The sequence below is a fragment of the Oncorhynchus mykiss genome, chromosome 1 (genome assembly GCF_013265735.2).
Source record: "Oncorhynchus mykiss isolate Arlee chromosome 1, USDA_OmykA_1.1, whole genome shotgun sequence".
Taxonomy (NCBI): domain Eukaryota; kingdom Metazoa; phylum Chordata; class Actinopteri; order Salmoniformes; family Salmonidae; genus Oncorhynchus; species Oncorhynchus mykiss.
Genome location: NC_048565.1, coordinates 62,863,481 through 62,875,296, shown reverse-complemented (window position 1 = coordinate 62,875,296; position 11,816 = coordinate 62,863,481). Strand labels below are relative to the sequence as shown.

The 11,816-nt window shown below is 43.1% G+C and overlaps 1 protein-coding gene across 3 annotated transcripts; it reads right to left on the bottom strand.

Moving 5' to 3' along the window:
- Positions 1 to 641: 641 nt before the first annotated feature.
- Positions 642 to 11,096, bottom strand: LOC110526628 (cdc42 effector protein 3). 3 transcript variants are annotated; one of them, XM_021607771.2, is made up of 2 exons: positions 10,397 to 11,096; positions 642 to 2,453 (listed from the first exon to the last, which is right to left on the bottom strand). In XM_021607771.2, the coding sequence occupies exon 2, from the start codon at positions 2,179 to 2,181 to the stop codon at positions 1,147 to 1,149; it is 1,035 nt and encodes a 344-aa protein (XP_021463446.2). In that variant the 5' UTR covers positions 2,182 to 2,453; positions 10,397 to 11,096; the 3' UTR covers positions 642 to 1,146. The 3 variants fall into 3 exon arrangements, with proteins under 3 accessions (XP_021463446.2, XP_021463438.2, XP_036838265.1); XM_021607763.2 differs by having other exon boundaries at positions 10,409 to 11,083; XM_036982370.1 differs by lacking the exon at positions 10,397 to 11,096 and adding an exon at positions 2,694 to 3,350.
- Positions 11,097 to 11,816: the final 720 nt, after the last annotated feature.

Genomic DNA, 11,816 nt, shown 5'->3' with positions numbered 1-11,816 from the left:
CGACTTCAATTGCCAAATCAGAATGTTGCCTCAACACCGCTAGGTCAGGAATTGACCTTCTTGATCAAAGACAGAGGAGAGCTGCAATCCATCTCTTTGCACGGAAACAAAAAAAAAAGTTTGCCTGTCTTGTGAGACACTTTTACAACCCTTTATACAACAACTCTAAACAGCTGATTTATGCCCGCTCCTGGATGCTTGTGCTCCGTTAGTGGAATGTAGGGAATTTTAAAGACCCCTCCTCTGCTTGTCCCCGTCCGCACGCAGACAAACGGAGCAGGCGCCTGTTTGAGTGCTCTCCCATCAGTGCTCCCACGGCAGGGCAGTGAAGCAGAACGTAAAGAATGCCAGAAGATGAGAAAGAAATCTATTCTGTTCTTCTCTTTTTTTCCCCACTCTCTCGGGTCTGTTTCCGTTTCGCATCTCTTCTCAGGCCTTCTCGCTTTTTTTGCTCGTCTTTCTCACTTTCCAAGTGTACTGTACTGTGTAGGCCTATCGTCTTCACTTTGAGTTCATCCATCTTTTACTCTCAAACCTCAGTCATTTTCTCTGAAATATACTGTATCATACCATCAATGATACAACTGCACAATCACATATTATTTCACTCTTTTGAAAAAAGTAGAGGGAAATAGGACACATTTAATTTATTAATGCCATTTAATAAAAACACAAGTACTGTATATTATGCATAAGATTCTTTGTAGTTTTGTTAATAAAATGGTCATGTGACAAACAAAACAGTGCCTTGATAAACATGTTAAAAGTCACACAAGATGCATTATATTTACAGAGAAACAGGGCTTTAGATTGTGTATCAAAGCAACCTTTTTTATCTACAGCAAAAGTCGGGAAAAGAACACTAAACTACCCTTTAATCTTAATTTAATTGCAAAATAAAAGGCACAATGGCTTTGGTTTAGTAGTAATTCAATAGCACATGCATCTCCTAATACTGGTGGCACAACGCACAAACAATAAAAGCATTGAGACTTCCAAGAAGCTAAATTAGAAACTTATTTAGAAAATAAGGACATAAGCAGCGCTCCACATGCCATGGACTGTATCTTGACAGGTTTGTGAGACCTTTCTCATACTTCTCTCAAGTTCTGTATTTCCCTTTCACCTCTTCAGCTTTGGCATTGCTCAAGGTCTGCTCTTTGCCTTGGGGTCACCCATGATGTTGAGTACATCATCAAGAATGGAGGGGCCCAAATCGAGTTCAAGTGACAGAAGAGACCCGGTGATGTGGGAGATTGAATACTGTGACACGCTCTTGTCCTTGGAGAACTCAAAGTCAAAGTCGCATAGGCGCCCCTCATCCACCCCGCTGTCCCTGTCCACCCAGTCTCCATTGCAATCAGAGAGCTTTTTCTCGAAGCGGAGGGTAATGTCATTGTTAAAGCTTCTAAAGCCATTGCGGTTGTCATTGCCGCTGAAGCCTTCATTACTATTGAAGATGCCATTGCTGTTTTCATTGAAGACACCGTTACCATTGCTGTTGCCATTGATGTAATAGGTAGGTGAAGGCTTTTCATACCCGTTTTCACCATTGTGCTTTTTATGATGACTTTTGGAGACTTTCTCCGTCTTTGGCTTCTCTGGTTTCTCTATCAGATCCAGCAGGACGCCTGGTTTGGTTGTGACTTCTGTCGGATGTCTGGTCGGGTTGCTGCTGAAGACCTCGATGGAACCCAACGGGGTTTCAACCTCCAGGATGTCAGCCCCGTCTGGGCTCCCCAGGGGAGAGGTAGGGATCCGCCCTACCATGCAAACCAGGGGGTCCATAGCGGGCATAGAGAACACAGCGGTGGAGAGGTGGGGCAGGGTGAGGGCCTGGCAACCCCCAATTGAAGGGAGTGAGATGGCGTTCTTTAGAACGGGAGAGGGTGTGTCAGGAAACTGGGCATCAGATGCGCTGTTGGCCCGCAGGAACTCGTTGTGGATGCTGTACTGCGGACGGAACACCTCACCTTTCCCAGGCAGGAGCTCAAACCTTCCCTGGAGGAAGGACATGTCCCCGAAGGCGTCCCTCTCCCCGCCTTTTCCGATGTGGATGGTGTGGCGGAAGTCCCCCAGCGGTGGGCTGATCATGTCTGGGGACAGGATGTCTCTCAGACGACACTTCTTGCCTTTCTTGCTATTTTTGGACTTCAGGTAGATGGGTGCTTTGGCAGGCATGGTGGTCACTGTTGAATAGAGCTCAGAGATAAAGGACAAAGAGGAGGACTCTCCCGGAACTTTAGGATGGGTGAAGAACTTCACACTGAGCACAAGGTCTCCCTGGGGAGATGAGGAAATTACATTCTCAATGAAATGGCTGTGTTGTCTTGTGCTGCTCCGAAGATAGCTTTGATATTTCTGTCATTAATCAGGAAATCCAAGTTGATCAGGAGTCCAAGTTCTCACCAGTGTTGTCTATGAGGTTGCAGTGTGGTCAACCAGCCCCATTTCTGAGGAAAGAAAAAGAACAAAATGTTTTTTCCCTAAACATACACAGTTTATCAGTCTATTAGTCAAATCTGGGGTATGTTGTGCCAAGATGCTTGAGCCAATGTTACATTTTACATTCCAATAAAATGTTGATACATAGACATTTCTCCAACTTCTTCCCTAGAATCCCAACTGGTCTGTCACTGATGATCTACTCTTCATGTCAATCCCCATTCAAATAACAATATAAAGTTACTTACACAAGACGACAAAATAAATAGTGGACACACACGGAATGTCTTCATCCCCAGTTCCCCTCATCCCCCTGCATTTAGAAAGCGTAAAGGCCATATGAGATTCGAGGGCAAGGCCTGGTGAACTGAAGCCCAGGCTCAGGCCCATCTGCTCAGGTCCTTACGAGACCCCCCTCCAAGGCTGCCTCCTCCAACATGTGCTAATATGGAACAGCTGGACAGCAGATTGGGCGAAGAGAGGTGAGAGGGCTTTAGTAGGATCAGAGCAAGGCAGACGATGGAGGAGAGGGCTACTGCCCAGACACGCACCAAGAGGGAAAGAGGGGGGCGTTGAAGTGATGCAGAGAAAGAGGGAAGGGAAGAGTTAGGAGAACTAACGGTTGGAGGAGGGCTACAGGGGATTATTGGAGGATTTTAAAAGAGGGGGAGGCAGATGCTTATTTGTTTTTACTTTGATAGCTGGACGTTCTGTTTCAATCGTAATTTTGACTGAAATACCAGTCATCCCACTGGGCAGTCATCAGTTCAACCTCTAGTTTTGATTTACATTTGATTTTCAACTAACGTGAATTCAACATGAAATCAGCCCAAAAAATTGTACCATGTCATTGGAAAAATACAAATTGAGTGTATACAAATTGAGTGTATACCAAATACAAATTGAGTGTATGTAAACTTCTGACCCACTGGTAATGTGATGAAAGAAATAAAAGCTGAAATAAATCATTCTCTGTCACGTTCTGACCTTTTATTTCCTTTGTTTTGTCTTTATTTAGTATGGTCAGGGTGTGAGTTGGGGTGGGCAGTCTATGTTTGTTTATCTATGTTTGGTTTCTGTTTCGGCCTAGTATGGTTCTCAATCAGAGGCAGGTGTCGTTTGTTGTCTCTGATTGAGAATCATACTTAGGTAGCCTGGGTTGGTTTGTGGGTGTTTTTTTTTCAGTGTGTGTGTTTGTTGCCACAGTTGGTACTGTTTCGTTTTTTTTTGTAGATTTCACGTTATCGTTTATTGTTTTTGTTCGAGTGTTCATTTTGTCTTTATTAAAATATTGTCATGAACACTTACCACGTTGCATCTTGGTCCGATCCTTACTCCTCTTCAGACGAAGAGGAGATCTGCCGTTACATTCTCTCTACTATAGTTCTGACATTTCACATTCTTAAAGTTAAGTGGTGATACTAACTCACCTAAAACAGGGAATTTTTACTAGGATTAAACGTCAGGAATTGTGAAACCGAGTTTAAATGTATTTGGCGAGGTCTATGTAAACTTCCGACTTCAACTGTACTCATGGGTATAGCTGGTAAGCATGCCCCTTTAAGAAAATGCACTGTGAGGTCAAGCGGTGCCCCATGGATTGGTGATGAGCTGAGAAATATAATGATTGAATGTTACGATGCCAAAAGAAGCAGCAGATAAATCTGGCACTGTGTTTGATAAGCAAATGATTGTAAATTAAGAAATCTTGTATAGACACAAAATTGATATACTGTTGTAAAGTGTGATGGGAAAACTGTGGAGAACGTTGAATGCTATTATGGGTAGGAATTCGAATATGTCCTCCTCTTTTGTTGAATCAGAGGGTATATTAATACAAAACCACAAGACATCGCAAACTGCTTTAATTAATATTTTACAGGCAAAGTGGACAAGTTGAGGAATTCTATGATTCCTACTGATGGCTGTCACATCCTGACCATAGAAAGCCTTTATTTTCTATGGTGGAGTAGGTCAGGGCGTGACTGGGGGGTGTTCTAGTTTATTATTTCCATGTGTAGTCTAGTTTTTGTATTTCTATGTTGGCCTGGTATGATTCCCAATCAGAGGCAGCTGTCTATCGTTGTCTCTGATTGGGGATCATATTTAAGCAGCCTTTTCCCGCCTGTTGTTTGTGGGATCTTGTTTTTTGTATTGTTGCTTTTGAGCCCTACAAGGCTGTATGTTCGTTCGTTCGTTTGTTTCTCTTTATTGTTTTGTTGCTGTTTCACAAATAAATTATGATGAACTCTTGGTCTCCCCATTTCGACGAGCGTTACAATGGCTCCATGTCATATACCCTTAGGAAAGGTTGGATCATGAAGGAGAGGCAATGCGTGTTTGAATTTCACCAAGTAGAAAGGGAAGAGGGGGAACAGATGCTGTTGTCTCTTTCGGATGACAATTCACCCTGTACAGATAATCTTGATGCCATATTGCTTAGAGTTACAACTTACCAAATATCTACCCCAATCTCTCATATTTTTAATAAGTGCTAAATGTATGGGATGTGCCCAGAAGTCTGGAAAGAGTCAAAGGCTATTCCACTACCTAAGGATAAAACATCTGCATTCACTGGTCCTAATAGTCATCCTTTAAACTTGCTGCCTGTGTCAAGTAAATTATTGGAAAACATTGCATCTGTACAAATCAAGGATTATTTCTCATGTAACTTGTTTTCAGCATGCATGCAAAGGGCATTCTACGAGTACGGCCTTAGCACAAATGACAGATGATTGGTTAAAGAGTATAGATGACAGGAAGTTAGTTGGTGCAGTGTTGCTAGATTTCAGTGCTGTTTTTGATGTAATTGATCATGAACTGTTACTAGGTAAACTCAAATATTATGGTTTTAAGTCTGCAGCTCTATCCTGGATGGAAAGCTATCTATTCGTGAAAAAGGCAAAAAGTGTTCTTTAATGGTAGTTTTTCAAACAGTAAAGATATACACTGTGGTGATCCTCAAGGAAGCTGCCTAGGCCCACTTCTCTACTCTAGCTTTACTAATGATTTACCTTCAGTATTGAACAAATCAAGAGTGGTCATGTATGCTGATGACTCTACAATATTTATTGCAGCATCAGAATATAAGGAACTAACAGATGTACTGAGTAGTGAACTAAGAATGGTGTCAGAGTGGGTTGATATGAACAAATTGGTGTTTATAAAACTAAATGTATTGGGTTCAAAATATATGCTTGCTGATGATCCCCAATTTAATTTGTCTGTGAATAGAATGCATGTAGAGCAAGTGAAAAAATGAAACTACTAGTTGTCATGTTGGACGTAGCTTTATCATGGGCAGAACACATAAATAACATTAAGATAGGTATGGGAATTTCTGTTTCAAGTAAATGTTCAGACTATGTAACATCTAGCACTCTGAATCAGGTGATTCAATCCCTGGTCCTATCACACTTTGAGTACTGTCCAGTTATATGGTCGTCTGCAGCAAAAAAATATATAAAAAGCTCAAAATTGCTCAAAACAGGGCTGCCAGATTACCTCTTCATTGCTCTATCCATATGAATATTATCCAAATGCGTCACAATTTCTCATGGCTTCACTTTGAAAACAAATGAATATCCAGTATTCTGATTTTCTTTAGGAATGTTATATTTTTCCAAAAAATACAGTATTTCTCAGGCCAGTTAGTACATACTAGCAACACACATAACCACCAAACTAGACAGGTAAATTCAGGGCATCTAAGACAACCCAAGCCAAGGACAAATCACCTTAAATCTACAGTTTTATCTAGAGCCACAGCTGAATAGAACCCTTTACCAATCCATATTCCTAAATCCACCTTCGAGAATCTTTTTAAGAACATCTAATGCGATAAACCATATGACTGGACAGGAAATAGAAAGCATCAACTGAATGTTAAATGTGTTTTACTGTCAGGTATTTTAATTGTCTGTGTTGTCTACTTGTTAAATGTTTGTAAAGTATTCATTTGTAATTGTTTGTAATATCTTATTAATTGGTGTTGGACCCCAGGACGATTAGCTAATGTTACGGCGTCAGCTAATGGGGATCCTAATAAAAAATTCACAAATTCACATTCATCCATGGTACATGTTTAGTGGGGACAGCCATGGACACTTGGCATGGTGTTAATCTGGACTGCAGACCGGATACCTGTATAACTGTGAAGACGACAGACACAGTAGTCTTTTTCAACCAGAGGCATTTGGTGCCTAGACTAAATGAAGGATAATATCACCGTTGCTCATCTAAATGATAACATCAGTGTTTCCTGTACTAAAAATAATTTGACTTCCCATTGAGTGAAGCAAAATTGGCATCTGCATTTCCCATGACACCGCTACATTTTTAAAGTCTAATATAGCAATGGTCATACATACATTATTACTGGAAGACCTACTTACTCAAACAATACAAAACCAAAGTGCCAAAAACTGAACATATGGTAGGTTAAATGAAGTGGTTCAGAGAATGTCCTCACTTGGGCATTACAACACAAATAAATTGTCACTTAACAAGCACTGTGGCTCTCTCTCTCTCTATGTATATATATGCAGAATATGTGTGAGTGGGTCTGAATGGCAACACCGCTCTCTTAAGGGGCCTTGTGCATGTTAGTGTTGGAGTGAGTGTAAGTGTTTGTATGAGGTGCTTGACTGGGCTCAGGAGAGATAGCAAGAAGGTTTGAACACGCGCCATGTGTTTGTTCGCTGTGCGTCTGACACGGAGAGAATGAGAAAGAGAGAAAGAGGAATAACAGACCGTTTAAAAGAGTCCTGCAGTGTTTTTTTTTTTTTACGGGACAGAAAAGAAAACAAAGAGACCCTGCCTCGCATAGCATCTGACTCCTTTTCCCTTCTCCCTCTCTCTCTCTCTCTCTCTCTCTCTCTCTCTCTCCGCCTCTCTCCGTACTGCTCTTTCTCAGTTGACCTTGACAGCTAAGGCCCACTGCGGCTGGGTTCCGATAGGAAGTCGGAGAAAAGCAAACCTCCAAATCCTAAACCCTTCCGCTCATGGGCTCCTTCAAATGTATGTACTCTGTGCTGCGACTGCAGCCGCGTTACCTGCCTTATAATACCTTCCCAAACTGCAGACGGTCACTGGCTTAGGCAGCTACAGTCTGACACACGTATTGATTATTGGACTGCCCTAGCATCAGAGCCAGACCACCTGCTGGGTCTGTGCGGATGGAATACAGATCCGCTATTCTCAAGTGTCATGGGAAATCCATAGCATTATGATGGATGACCGTGTTTTGTTGTTGTTGTTGTTGTAATCAGCTGTATAGTCCCTATATAGATTCCCTCATCCTAGCCAAATTCCCTCCTGTCCAGCGATGGGGAATTTGGCTCGGGTGGAAGATTTCTACAGAGTTATGCTATTGATAGTTTAGCATAAAGAGACATCCGATAGCATAGAGAGACATCCGTTATGCATCTAAATCAAGGTCGACAGCCGTTGCCTATGAAATGTCAGCTGGTGTACGGAAAGCGGATGACCTTCAAACGGATCATTCTGGTGGCGGAATGGAGTTTGGCTGCATTTGGCAGGCATGATTGGAATGTCAGAGGCCACTAGTTAATTAAAAAGGAAGTGGTATTCAGCTCAGTCAGCTAACTCTGTTTTTCTGTGAGGATAACTAATAGTGGACGCCAGCTGTTGTAAAAGCAAAATATCTGATATATATATATATATATATATATATATACATATATATATATATATATATATGACACATGGGGTATGAACTGATATACAAAACAATGCTTGATTCAACACAGAGTTTTTCCAATGTGAAATTATTACACAAAACTCTTGCAACCGACCGAATGTTATATATATGAAGCATACGACAATTTCAGCTCTGCAGATGTTGCTAAGAGTATCAAAGGGCTGGGTTTAAAAAGCTCATGATCGGCAATAGTTTTTACTGGAAACACTATATACATGTCTAAGTAATAACTATCCAAAATATGTGTATATATAAAAAACTATGTGTACTGTACTGTAACTGTGCAAAACAAAAGTACCATGTATGTAAATGTGTGTATGTATAAAAAAAACAAAAAACAAAGAGGGGATAATATTTATATATTTTTTATGAAAAATGTTATTCTGACAGGATAACTAATAAGCTGTATAAAAAGCAAAAAATATCTGATATAAATATTTAAACTGGAACTTTCACTGGTTGTGAAATTGTTGAGGAGGTGCGTACTGGTCTAACTCCTACTCAAGGCCAGATTCACACTGTACTTTTGGACTGGAGCCCAAGAGGAGCAGCGAGAGCAGCGAATGTTCGTTGCCAGCCCTGGGCCTGCCGCGACGCCACTGCAGAATGCGGTCAAGGGTTTTCATTTACACCTCCGGGGAAGGAGGGGAGGGGAGGGGGGGGGGGGGGGGGGCGATCTGCTGGCGCCTTCCTCCCAAGTGGTTGCTGAGCACCGGTCCAATCATCGAGAGTGGCGAATAAAGCTAATGTGTCATTGGGTCGGCTTTATGTATCTGTGCAGACATGATGGGGGAGCTGGAGCTGTTCCAGCCTCTAAGGACAGCATTGGGTTTGTTACAGACATGGGGAGTTCCATGTAATGCAAAGCAAGGTCCAGTTAAGGGGATTAGCTATTGTAAGCAGAGAGGGTTGTAGTAGACTAGGGAAGCGCTGAGGGCTTTGGGTAATGGACAGATGATTTTGGGTGAGGGCCGTGGGGTCCGGTTATGGACCCCATCTCTCATCTCCTCACAACCGGCTGTTTCGACTATCTGCGTCAGCTTATTATTAGAGCTTGTGTAAGTAAGTGTGCTGTATTCTAAACAAGTGCCCATGATGACACTTTACAGTTTGTTCTCACTGTACACAGAAATGCATCATATGGGTGACAAACCTAGAAAGGCCTACAATAAACATTGAAGCAGCACACACTTCGGCTCACAATTTGACCTATTTTATCCATTATCGTTCTTCAAAAAAAAGGAACCATCACAATCCTTCCTTCAAGCAAATGTTTGTCTCATACTAGCATTAGTGGGATATTAAGGTTTTTAGGGATTCCATGGTCACTGAACATGTGGTTTTGTAAAAACATAGTTATATATTTCGATGTACTGTATGTATGTTGGGCTAGGAGGTTATAGCCCGTGTTCATATTTTAAACTCTAACCTTTAACCCCTTAAATTCTGACATGACCATGAATAGATTGTCCCCTTTATTTTCGTCCGCAATTTAAAAAAGAACTAGGGCATACCACCGCAGAGGGTAATGGTAGCCCTAAGAAGACTTGGTCTGAGCTGTTTCTGTTACATAAAGAAACCTCAATTACAGGCAGTTGTTCCTCTTGGGGCCTGGATGTGGCTGTGGTGGGAGTGTAATAGAATGGCAGGGTGGTGTGTTTGTTCTGTCTGATTCTCCCCTCCTCTGTACCTCCCCACCCCAGCTGTCAGCGTTTACCCCCCGTGCCACCCGTGCCACCAGTTGTCCTTGGCAGGGCCGGGCAGGAAACCATATCAAAGCAGAAAAGACATGAAGGGAATGACAACACAACCACTCACTGGCAATGCGATGAGTGCAGTCTGATGAGCCACTCCAAAAACCCCTCCAAAAACCTTGCGAGAACCTAAAAATAAAATCTGTTCACTCGGGAGATTAACGCAAAGCTCAACATGTCAGAAGTGTGTTGCCTGGCTTAAAATGTCCCCTCTAGGAAAGAAAGAAGTGGTGTCAGGTTGCCCCGAACTGCTCACCCCCTGTAATGTAAAATACCCCTGCACTCTTTATATCCATAACTGAACACTAATTATCACATTCAACAGTGTTGAACCACAGAGACACACGCTAACAGCAACATTGTCCCTTTGAATACTTTGAAGGTTTTACCATAATGTACCAAATCACTGTACATGATGCGATGCCAGAGATATTCTACACCCATTACACACTAACAAGTCTTAAACATTGCTCACCCTTTCCCTCACCTTGTGTAATTCCTGGGATAAGCTCCTGGTTCCTGCCAAAAGGTGTCCACTGCCCTCCTGAAGGTCTGCAGTCCTAGTGCTGACTGCTAAAGAGGTGTGTGTGGCGTGTGGTTCCCAAACTCACTGGGGCTGACTGACTACTGTCTCTGCCCTGGGGCCGCCCTGCTCTCGCCACTTGCTCTCGGGAGGGATGTCTGCCGGACAGCTGTTTTTGGAATTCCTCTCAGGTTCGATCCAGCTATTCCACTCTGGAGCTGTAGTCTCCTCCTCCTAACCATCTCTCACCACTGCCTGCAGCACCGGTGTCTGTCTGTCTGCTCCCCTAGCCACAGCTTGAGGCGGTTTTGAACGGGTGGAGTGGGATCCTCTCCTTTTCCCTGGTGTGTCTCTTGCTCTCTCTTCCGTCAGCGGGCAGCTATCTGCTGGGGTGGAGAGAGGTCAGGCTGAGGGTGAGGTCTGGCGCTCTGGAGGTCTGCTCAGCAGCTGGTTGGAGGATCAGTATGCTGCCTCTGCTGCTGCGCTGGATGTCCCTCCTTTCCCGAAACAGTGCTGTTTTAAACAGTCTGTTCTCTGCTTCTCTCTCTCTCTCTCTCTTTTGCTCTCTCACTCAGTTTCCCACTCTCTCCTCTCCCTCTCTCCTCTTTACTCTCTCTGCCTTGATCTGATCCAATCTGCTCTGTAAACCTAGTGGGCATACAGCAGACACTGTATTCAAGGTCTCGCTCTCATAAAATACATTGAGGCACTCATTCTCCCACCATTTCCCCTGACTATTTTCAGACCGGCACATTCATTCACATTCTGGCTTGCTCCTTTGTACCGCATAGCACAGTATGCTTTATGTTCTTCCAAACATTTTCTCTGTTTCCTACATGGTTGAGTAGGCTAAATCCTGCAGGACTCTGCGGCACTGCAGTGATCCAGAGGACAGTTATTAATTGGCTACCAGACAACACATGACATACTTTTGTTAAACTGCTCCCCTGGTGGGATCCCCATATACCCAATTGAAATGTGTGTGTGTGTGTTTTATTGTCCCTTTTCACAGTGGCTAGGTGAAAAGGACAAAGATGTTCACATAATCTTCTTGTCGCATTGTAAACCCTCTAACCTGATGCCCTCAAGGACATAGGGAAGCTGTGCTTCACAAATTAAGAGGTATTTTTGCAGCGCTCTGCTGCTATTCTTGCCCCCAAAAAACGATCACCTTGGTAACCACTGCTGCTCTGTTGTGACGTTGGGGGGGGGGGGGGGGGGGGGGGTGTTAGAGAGAGAATGAGAGGAGGAGAGAGACGGGGGATAAAGAGTGGGTGATATAGCCGCCTCCCGTTTATGCCTGTGTTTATGTTGGGGGGAAAGTAGTGAATGGGTGTCCTCACATGTCCAAATTCTATACTAAGAGTAATCC

Bases quoted from the DNA above. Each gene is read 5' to 3' on its own strand.
- LOC110526628 (XM_021607771.2), bottom strand. From the start codon at position 2,181: ATGCCTGCCAAAGCACCCATCTACCTGAAGTCCAAAAATAGCAAGAAA.